The sequence below is a fragment of the Alligator sinensis genome, unplaced genomic scaffold (assembly GCF_000455745.1).
Source record: "Alligator sinensis unplaced genomic scaffold, ASM45574v1 scaffold643_1, whole genome shotgun sequence".
Classification (NCBI taxonomy): domain Eukaryota; kingdom Metazoa; phylum Chordata; order Crocodylia; family Alligatoridae; genus Alligator; species Alligator sinensis.
The window spans coordinates 490,250-501,769 of record NW_005842783.1 but is presented as its reverse complement, the minus strand read 5'-3'; the positions used below and the strand labels follow the sequence as shown (position 1 = coordinate 501,769).

General features: G+C 43.0%; 1 protein-coding gene across 1 annotated transcript in view; it reads right to left on the bottom strand.

Moving 5' to 3' along the window:
• The window catches only part of PDE9A (phosphodiesterase 9A), a 93,003-nt gene extending 81,886 nt beyond the window's left edge, over positions 1–11,117 (bottom strand). Inside the window, exon 1 of the mRNA XM_025217062.1 lies at positions 11,049–11,117. Coding sequence (XP_025072847.1) covers positions 11,049–11,117 — 69 coding nt within the window. The remainder of the gene's footprint in view (positions 1–11,048) is intronic.
• Between the last annotated feature and the right edge of the window lie 403 nt (positions 11,118–11,520).

The window sequence follows — 11,520 nt, the reverse complement described above, 5'->3', positions numbered from 1 at the left end:
ACCTGGGAAGTCAGATGTCTGGCAGGTTGTAGTGTGCCATAAATCTAATGTTTATACTGAGTCCATGAGTTTCTGTACCTACTGCCTAGGAGGCTGATGAAGTGAAGTTCATAGGCTCAGCTCTGAAAAGTGGTTTGTAAATTCAAACAAGCAGCAAACCTTGCAAACCTAACCTCATCACCAGAAGCCAAATTCCTACAGCTCAAAACACAGAACCTGCCAACAATCTCCAGTACTCCCACAAACTGCACACCAGAATCTATCAAAGACAACAAACCCCAACTACCCGTGAGGGCACATTTCTCACAAAAAAACACTCTGTCTCCAGTCTCTCAGGCCTGATCCTGAAAGGGAATTTATAAATCACTTTTCACAGCCTATGAACTTCACTTCATCAACCTCCTAGGCAGTAGGTACAGAAACTCATGGACTCAATATAGACTCTGGAATCCTATATTCTAAACTCACGGACTCAATATAGACATTAGAATTAATCTACTTCACATTAGCATCACTTAAAAAGCATTTGTTGGTGCTAATATGCAGTAGTGCTGATTAGGGTGCATGATCACAGGTACTAAACTTAATGTGCCATAGTTACAGCACATTAATGAATGCATAGGTGCTCCCAGTGTCCACACATGTAGCCCTATTAGGCCACAGTAAACTAATAAACACCACCATAGGTTAGTACTTGTAAACACAAGTATGGTGGCATTATTTAGTGTGCTGCAATGCACATGTAGATACTGATGAGGTTGGCTCGGGCATGAGGGTGTTTCAGTGAAGGGGCTGCCTGCTGGCTACACACAGTGGAGCACCCTCATACCCCAGCCAGCCCCAACACCGGAGCACCCTTGTGCCCCAGCCAGTCCCTCTACAGCACGTTGAGCTGAGTCAGAGCTGGCTTGTCCCATCTGGCTCAATGTGCTGAGGTCCTGGGTGTACGTGCAAACATGGCACCTGGGAGCTATAACCTCCAGCGTAAACTGCACTGGAGTTTATTGCTACATGTTAATTGCACATGTAGATGTACCCAAAAAACCCAATTGATCAATATCCTCTTTATAACAACTCTTTTTGTATTTGAAGACTGCTGTCAAATCCCTTGTCAGGCCTTTCTTCTTCAGATTAAATAATCCCAGTTCTTTCAAACTTTCCTCATACATTCTAGACCTCTAAGTCTTTGCACAGTCATCTTAATAATCCTCCAAGAAAACCAGGATATAGTCATTTGGTTTAAGCACAGAAAGTACTCTGTTTGATTCTGAGAATAACATGAAGAAAGAAAAAAACCCCAGTGAACAAGAAGACAACTGAGATTATTTCAAAGTGGAAATAATATCATGATGAAGCGTGTGATGTATGTGCAGTAGGACAGTGACTCTGTGCAAATGTTTCTGTACTGGTCTGTGGGTCATATCCACAATGCTGACACTCAGGGTTGATGATTTTTTTGGGGAAAGTTCTGCACTATCATCCTTTATTTAAGGGACCTTTTTACCCTTAATCTTTCTCTCTCTCTTTCTCTCTCTGGTAAATTGACAAAGATTTCATAGCACTTTTTGATAACAGTAGAGGTAAATAACCTTGTTGACTTGGCCAACATTTTCTCCCAGTGAAACATATTTTGTATTCATGATTGTGCAGGGGCCATTGCTTAAGGGTACAATAACTACTCTGATTACATACACAGTCTCTGCTCTACTGATTTATAATTACCAGTACTGTATATTTCTCTTTAGGATACTGTAAGAAAGAAACACCGCATATAAACCCAATTTCTGTTCTATATTTACTCATTGGCTTAGCTCATTTAGTTGTGTGCGCACATATCCAGAATTCTATCTTTTGTTGATTTTTCTTGTTAATTGGATTTGGATCAAGTTTGGTTCCAGCATTTGAAATTTTTTCCTGGTAAAATTCCTAATTGAGTCATGCAAAAGATATTTTCAAAGCAAACCTGTGCTTGGCTTCCAGTCCTTTCCTTGCTAATCTCAGCCTGTCATATCTGACACTGCTAGCATACATACAATATATTTTTCAGCCAGTGTTTAAGACCATTGCTGAACAGCATGGAGCCTGTATCCCTTCACAACTATCTAAAATACTAATGACTGTGGAATGACACTGAAGCATGTCTTGTTATAAAAGATGCATGGGTTCTTGTGCTACACTTCCTGTGAAAAATGTGCCTGCACAGCTTTAACAACTCTTACAGAAGAATTTTGAACTGCTGAATAAGAAATTTGCTGTGACATTTCTCTCATCCATGCAGGGGGTTGAACCAAATGACCCTTGTGGTCCCTTCACCCCATGATGCTGTAATCAATTTTTCCTTTCCAGTGACCCTTTAATGGCTGTATCACTGTGAAACAGGATGCAAGGCACTACAGTACCGCCTTGCTGAAAGCATTGGGAAGGAGCTTTCTTTTTAAATTTGGGAGCAAATTGGCCTTCTTAAGAAGCTAATAAAGTAACAGTAAAATTCACTCTTATTAATTATTTTTCTCAACATTAGGGATAAGCCCTATCTCTAACCCCAGACCTAAACATCTTCAGTTTCACGGTGGTGGATGGAATTTTATAGATCTGAGCCTGGTAGGCAGAGCTGACCTCTATCTAAGATATCAGTCAATGCTCTTTCATTTCTTATACTAATTAATAGTAGATATTTGAGCAAGTCTCTTCACTTCTCTGGGCCTTAAGTGTCATGTGAAAAATATTGTGTGTGATTCTCTGCCTGGTTCGTGCAAGTGTAATTCATTAAGAGTTAGGGAGAAAGTGTGTGTTTGTGTAAGGAAAAGAAAGATACCATCTATCTAAGAATTTAAATTCCAAAAGAGACTTTTCACATAGCTCAGACAGAGAGGCATGCATTTGTTCTTTCTCTCTTGGGGACCAGAGATCTATAACTTCATGGACTCAAAAGCTCAGCTCACATGGCTTGAGGACATTCATTTTAACGTGGTGCACAGATGAAGAGCAAATGGTTGTTTTCCTAAGGATAGTACTCAATTCAGAAGTGAAGCCCAGAAGCCAGAAAAAGCCTCAGACTATCAAAATACACAACTCTTTGATAAAATGTGCTTTTAGTCCTCTGCTGCTAATAAGCAGAGTGAGTGGTTTGGAAGCAATATCTCCAGATTAAACATTAGATAAAGAGAGGGTATTTTGCATGGCAGTGCCCACTGGTACATGAAAGCTCCAAGCCTCATCCCAGATCTAAGCTGAGGGATTCCTTGGAAAAAAAATAAGTGTGTTACAGAGGTGGGGTGTTCTGTCACTAGGAAGAGGGAATGCTCTCTTTGCTTAGTTTTGTGGTTGGTCTAGGAAACAACGGGCAGGTCTACACAAGATGCTTAATGTGCAGTAGCCTAATAACATTGTGTAGTAGCACGCTGGGCTAAAAAACATGCTAATATACTACTGTGCAGTAGTATTAAGCTGCTGCAGAACAAGCGTCACTAAAAAGTCACTACTGGCACTACTGCGCAGTCATTCTAGTTACTGTGCATTTAGTTAGTACTTCATTAAGCAAGTACTAAATTAAATGCACAGTAACTACTGTAGACATACTACTGTAGACATGAACATGTAGACATACTCAAAACAACATTAATGAGAGTCTAATGCAATCCTTTTGGCCAGAAGACTAGTGGCTATAACATGTCTTGAAAGTGTATGGAAGACTCTAAGAAAAATCTGTGGTGACAGCTCACCTGGAGAAAAAGAAAGAGTATGATTGTCATTTCAAGGATGTTGAGAAAGTATCATCTTGTGTTACAACACATTTCCTTTCATATCTCTGCAAAGACTATTTAAAACCATTCTTACTCAAGATGTTCACTCTAGTCTATAGACACTTTAACAGGACTGGGTAGTTTTAGCATGTCCATTTCCTCCATTACCAACTAGGCACCAAGAACATCAATTAGCTGAATTAGATGAAGCCTGAGTCATGGGATTAGATAAATCAGGGCTGTCCAACTGGCAGCCCGCAGGTCACATGCTGCCCACAAAGGGTTAAATTGCAGCCCCTGAGAGAGCCCCTGGCTGCTGCTCCCCACAGTGCTCTGGCTGAAGAAGCAGCTGGGGCTTGCAAGCTCTCTCTCTCTCTCTAGCTTCCCCACCCCAGGGCCTGTAGCATTGAGGAAGTCCATGGCCTGCGACACCTGTGAGGTGTAATGCAGTGGAGAGCCCATAGCCAGGGAGGAGGGCTGTGTGAAGCTTTGGGTGGTGATTCAATTCGGCAGAGATTTGGCCTGATTTGGTGGCTGAATCTCCGAATCTGAATCGAATTAGGGGACTGATTTAAAGGTCTGAATTGATTCGGAACTCTCCAAATCTTTGGAAAAGATTTGGAGAGCTTTGAAGATTTGGGCAGTCCCCGCCTGCTGCAGCAGAGAGCTGTGGCTGACTCCCAGCTGGTAAGTAGGGGGCTGGGGGAGGGGACCATGGAGGGACCCCTGCCAGCTCCCCCTGCTCCCCCAGTCCCCTGGCCCCCACCCACTCCCCCACGGCTGCCCCTGTCTGCCCCAGCTCCCGGCACTTGTTAACAAGAAGCCCCAGCTCACCAGATGCTGCTGGGCAGGGGGCTATCCCTCCTTCCCCCTACTGCCCCATGCTGCATAGGGGGCTCTTCATGAGCCCCCCAACCCTCCCCTTGTTCCCCTAGTGCCCCCCCCAGGTCAGCTCTGGGTCTTTAAGAAAAAAATAAGAGGAGAAAAGCCTCAGATTCACTGCTCCTGTGGCGGCCTTGGGGCTTCAAGGGCTCATGCAGAGCCCCCCAAGGGGTGCAGGGCAGTGGGGGCAGCGGGGATCACCCCCACCGGCAGAAGCGGTGTGTTCAGGGTTTTTTCATGCGGGGCACCCGTGAGGGGGCTGGGGGAGCAGGGGGTGTTTCAGGAGTTTATGCAGAGCCCCCCATGCAGCATGGGGCAGTGGGGGCAGCTGGGATCGCCCCCCGCCTGCCAGCACCTGCTGAGCTGGGCAGGGGGGGTTTCCCCAACTGCTGGGAGCTGGGGCAGGTGGGGCAGCCATTGTTGGGCTGGAAGAGGGGTAGGGGATGGGCCGGGCCAGGCCTGGCTGATTCGGGGATTCAGAGATTTGGCAGCAGCCGAATCTCCGAATCAGATTCAGCCAAATTGAATTGGGACAGTGATTCGAATCACCGAATCGAATTGAATCGTTGTCCCCCAAATCGGCCAAATTCGAATCCGAAATGAATGCTAGCTGCTTCACACAGACCTACCAGGGAGCTTAAGGTGAGGCAGGGCGGGGGTGGGGGGCTGGTGAAGGAAGAGGAAGGGGGAGGGGGCATGCAGTACCACCCCCAGCCACTTAGAAATTGGACAGCTGTGAGTTGAGTTAGATCATTGACTAGATTCAATGTCTCCGCTATTTTTCAGTCTGTTGTCATCATCAGGAGCCTACCATTAGTAATTATTGCCCTGGTCCTGCAAATGATTATTCATATGCATAACTGTACTTGCATGTGTAGCTGTATAGGACTATGCATGAGTATAAAGCATGTGCAAGTATTGGACAGATTGGGGTCTTTATTGGCAGCTTTTAGCAGGAAAAATAATTTACCAGACGGATCCAACCATCAATCTGTTGTCTTTTCTCTGTTATTCCCTTTTCAAATCTAATTAGCAGTTTTATAAAGTCTGAAGTGTTAAATGAAATTGTGAACTTTGGAACTCAGGTAGGTTTGCAATATTTTAGGTATTTATTATATAGTTACTGCTGATTTTATTAAAAAGGTAACACAATATTTTTTACTCTGTGATATTTAAACTGATAGTGTGAGAGCAAAAAAAAAGATCTAAGCTTTTTTTTTTTTTTGTGCTCATCATGAGCTTCTGGCCAAGAGGAACAATAGCTTTTGATGTTTCAGTGTCCTGCTGTGCAGGTCAGGCTTTAGATCAGTGCAGCTGAGACTAAGTTTAGGCTGAATCGTATGGTTTAAAAAATATGTGTTTTTCTTTTTTAGTATCCAACCCTCTTGATCCCTTTCTTTGATCTAACCCAGTGGTCCTCAACACTTTTAGACTCAAGGCTCCCCTTGGAAAACTCCAGCTTTTACTTTTCACTTGTTTTTTGGCTACAGAAAAATAATGAGTTCTTCAGTTGCAAAGGACTCAGAAAGACCACAACAGGGCAGAATATTTTTAACACTATGGATTCCTATTTGGCACCTCTGGGTTTATCTTGTGAACCACGTTTGCACACCTAACAGTGCCAATATTGCCTGAAAGGATCTCAGTGCAGCCCAGAGTGCTGCGACCCTCTGGTTGAGAATCACTTGTGTACATAGCTAGAAGGATTCAGGCATCCTTCACTTATTTTCAAAACAGGAACAAACATGAGCCTAAGTGGTTCCTTTGGAACCTGGACATAGGCAGTGGTCTTTGCTTTCCCAGTGAATTCAGCCTATGTGCCCTCCCACCTTTCCATTCCAGCTACCAACTGGATGTTGTTTAAGGACATTTAAAAAAATCTTCAGTTAAATGAGTTTCCCATTACCTGCCACTATTCATTATACTTGGAGTAAAATCACTCCACCAAGACATTAAAAATGAGTCACAGCAGCCACCCAGCTGGGAATGTTGCCATTAGGCAGTCATGCTTTGAAGCCAATGTCTCTGCAAGGATAGACTAGCCCCTACTGATGTGCAAACTGTGCTGCAGCTTCTGTGTGCAGAAATCACTGGCAGAATTGTGCCGTTTGTAGCTTGCTAAGCAGCAGCAGCACCTTTGAAGCAACCACAATTAGGAATTTTGTTTTAAAACTGAACAGCTTGAGGAAGAGAGAAGACTGCGTCTCCAGATTTGGATTTGGATCAGGTTTTTAACCATTGTGGAAGACCCTGTGGGGTCTTCAGCTTTTACAGAAAACTTGACTGGGCAAATGAAAGCAGCCTTCAAACCCTGCGCCTGCATGTGGGCTGTGTTTTTTGCCTGTTTCTAAGGGTAATTGAGAACAGAGCAAAAGAGAACAGAATCTGTGTGGAGTCAACTGCACACATGAAACAGAGCCAGTTTTTACACTGGCTGTTTTCTATCTTTCCCATGAAAAACAGCATGGGGGTGGAAGGGGAGGGCACAAACACATTTCCCAATTGTTTTTCCTATGGGCACGTTTGTAGCATAGAGGGAGCCTTTGTAACTTCATCTTTTAATTTACTGCATCTCCGTGGTAGAGAAGTGCCTTCAAAAATCACAGAGCACTTGTTTCTACAGATACGCACCCACTTTACTTGGGGACTGATAAGAAAGGCATCGCATTGCAATTCCATTTTGAATACCAGTGCTAAGAGTAAATTAGCTCCTCAAAGTAGATTTTTTTAGAGTTGTGACTCAAGTCCCATCTGTAAATAATAGAGGTTTGGTCTCATCCCTTGAGCAAACTAGGTATGAATGTATCTGCTTGTCCTCTCAGTTCACATCTTGTTCTACTCCTATTGAGGAAGGTAGCCAGTCAAGTAGGTCTCCCTCTTGCCTTCTCCCATCAGGCCTCATCTTTCTTTCAATTGCCAGTTCACTGACATTGCTTGTTTGAAGTTTTCTTCCGATTGGCTGTGAGCATTGTTCCCCTGCTTGGTACTCACAGGAATGAAGTCTGTCTCACTCATTTAATCCAGGGGTAAAAACACATTTTCCCTCCTTCCATTCTTTACCAGTCCTGTAAGAAACTCTGGCTTGGAACTTTATTGTGTTGTCTGTTCTCACCAGATGGTACCCAGGAGAATAATCACTTGCTCGGAGATATCACAGCAGTAATAGCAGAGGTTAGAAGTGGAAGAGACTTGTTAGATCATTAAGTCCATCCTCCTGCCAGGGTGAAGAACATCCCTGACTGGTGATGAAATTCATATTCATCTTCTGATCTGAGTCAAAGGGCTCTCTTTAAAAGGAACAGGTATTTTTGATAAAATCAGCATAGCAAACCTATTACATCTGAGAAGAGTGCGCATACAGAGATACCTTTCCGTGTTGTCTTCTGTCCAGGGCTTGAGAGGGCAAAGGCGATTGTAGCTTTGCACTGCCTGGATTCTCAAGGCTGCTAGGAGCTTGACTCTGACTTAGGCTGTCTAGGAATGGCTTCCAAGGGATCGTTCTACTATGTAGTAATCTGCGTAGGGAAGAAAGGCTCTGGCCACAGTTCTTGTTCCCTTCATCTGAGAGCAGCATGGGATTTATTTTGTTGCAGCTGCAATCCTAGCTGCTTAAACTTTGTCCACACCTACTTCCTCTGCTACCAGAACTTCTGGGGGCAGGCAGCAGCTACCTCCACCAACCCATATGAGCATGTGCATATCCATGGGCTCCTATAGCAGCTCTGTTCAGCTCCCTCAGCAACTGTGGACCTTGCGAAGGCACCCGCTGCTGAAGGGACTGTGCCACTTCACAGAAAGGTACACCAAAAAATCTACATGTACCTTCTGCCTGCTGTTGGATGGCAGCAGAAGCCCAACTCTGCTTAGCAGTGGTAATTTAACTGTGCCCGCAGTTCTGCCTGCTCAGAGGAACTTTGATTCATAGATGTACACCGCTGTCTGGTTCTGGATTGCTCTCCCTTGGACCAGCGTAAATGAGGAGTAATTCCACTGAAGCCAACAGGGTCTTTCAGTGTAAAACTAATCTGAGTTGAGAATCAGGACAAGCCAATGCAAAAGTAATCATTTTAAATTTCCCTCCACTATCAGGAAACCTGGCATAGGCACCGACTGGTTTTTGCCAGTGGGCGCTTTCTGTTGTTGTTGTTTTAATTCCCATGTGAGCCCCACACATGCCCAGAAGAGGCAGTGTGGTAAGTCAACCTGGCTCACCTGATGTGACTTGTGGGTGTTGAGCACCCGCTATTTTTTTTGGTGGGTGCTTGAGCCCTAGAGCACCCATAGAGTCAGTGCCAATGGATCTGGGAGAAAACACAATTACTAATGCAAGTCTAATTTAGACCAAAGCATCAGAGTTGAGGATATTATCTCCTCCCCCAGTGCTCTAGGTACCCACCAGCATTGCTTTTTGAAGGATTTGTGTTTTTACAGTACATCCAACTTATGTGGTGCTATTGCAGTACTTCCATCATAAGACAGCAGTGCACCACAAATTATATATAATACTATTATCATTATTATTATTATTACCACCACACCTATTTGAAATATCTAGTCTTAACACGTAGTTAAATCCTTCCAGGTTTCAGTTATTTTATAATGAAGAACATATTACAGTAGTGAGTTAAATAAGTGGCTCAGCATTAGTTTAGTGAATTTCCTCTAGAAATCACAAATCCCACATTCCTTGGAAAATTAAGGATTGCTTTCTTTTAATTATGTCTGAACTGAGGAGGCATGAAAATCTGTGATATGCCCTGCTTGCCCCTGGAAGAACCCCATTTACTCTGTATTTTTATTGCTGCAGTTTTCCCAAACGTTGCACAGACGGAATTTCTCATCTGACAAATGAAACAGATAACATTTATTGAGCAAAACTTAGATTAGCCCGGGTGTACATTCGCTATTTCATGCAGTCAATGCCTCTCCTGTATTTAGCAATATGAATACTCTCCAGAGACCAACTCTGGGGAAAGCTCATTTTTTAGGTGGAGTAGGTGACAGAAAACATGATTTAGTAATATCATGTAAATACTCAGGATTATTTTTTAAATAAGCAAACATTTAAATTTTAATTTTTAAGAGTGCTATGGAACATTGCACAAGCAAGTGTCATTTTCTTGGATTATTAGTTAACTAACTCTGGTAAATCATGACAAAACATAAGCAATCCCTCTTGTTTAATAGAGCTTAGCTGCTCCTTTTTGTTAGCTATGAAATGTTCAGAGCAGCTTTCAGTTCAAAGCCCAGAACTGACAAAGAGGTGTTGAGCTCTGGGGAGATTTTGATTATCCAAGGTTTTATTCTGACTACATTCTTCTTTTACTTGTATGCTCCATAATCCTGCCTCACACTGTAAAACAACTTAAGTCTCATAGTTGACCAGCAGTCTTAGGAGGAGCATCACAAGCAGAGGAAACACTGTGGATAAGACAGTGAGTACTTACTCAATTATCCTTTTTCTTATGGATGTGAAATGTATTGCAGAGGAGGAGGGGAGTGGATGACTTGCTATTTCTTGCCAAATAGGAAGTTGAATCTGGGTGAAATAATAATGTAAAATATTTTTTTAGGAGATGGATACTATGGAGTTTGTAAGCCAGTGCCGGAGTACTCTTCACTATCTCACTGCCTTTTACTATATTAAATGAGATACAGTGTTTGATTTGGAGCTGAAAGATGCTCAAAGTGGGATTAGTATTTATGTGCACAACAGATGTCTAATATGCTCCACATATTATGAGCTGTATATTTTTCACAGTCAGTGGACCTATCCTTCAGGGCAGGGACTGCCTCTTTCTCTATGTCTTGTACTGCAGTGAATACATAATAAAGAATAATACCTAAAGTTTTATGAAAAGTTTAATGATATAAAGAACCTAACAAATATTACTGAGACCCCCAAAGCACTGCTGCGATACAAACGCATAATATAGAGTAATAATGAAATCTGTTCCTAACCATTTAAAATATATATTAACATGCCCTACCATTTAAATTCTTGTGATGGTTAATAGCAAAATAATGCAACACCTCTGGCTTTCCACTGACTCCCTCACAAGAAGAGCACGGAAGTATTTCCCCACATGCAAAACTTTGCACAAACACAAAATGTTGCCCTTGTTGGGGCATCCTGGAAGGTTATTCAAATGGGAATTCACAGATGTCCCCTGAATCCTTGTAGCCAGAACCCTAACCTTCTCAGAGACTTCTGTCTCTCTTTTTCTAAACATATTAATTTTGCAAAACAGAAGTAACAAAAGACCCGTTGGCAAAGAGAGTCCAAACCCATGCCGGGGCTGAATATACGCCCAATTAGAGCTCAAAAATTCTATAACAATGTTAATGGTAAATGCAGCCTGTCAATGCTGCTGCTGCTGCAATCTGACAGAGACATGAGTTTGTGAAAAACGATACAAGTACCTTTTGAATTCTTCCATCAATATCCAAATAAATACACTTGGGCCGACAAGTTGAGGAGCCAGATCCCATCTTGCTAGAGTTGGACTTTTACTGGACTTTCTGAATGTCAAATATAGCAGGAAAAAGGGCCAGCCAACCAAAGATGAGCTACCAGTTCCTGATACTTAAGTGTCTTTGCTCTTCTATGTACCACATCCTCATGCTATGAAGGTCCCTCCTCTAACATGCATGCATTTTGCTGTGTCTGTGTCTCTGTACCACCTCCTGGTAATTTTTCTTTCCTCTGGCTCCACTGCCTTGGACAAGGGAAAGACTCCAGGTCCTATCTCCAAGTGCCCTCATGATTCCCATAGCAACCTCCTTCTGGCTTCAGAGCTGGAAGGCTTTGGACAATCAATCTGTAACTGCTCTGTTGAGTGGGGTTGATTAGCTGCTTTCTGCACAAAAGACAAAGCACCACATATCACTGGGA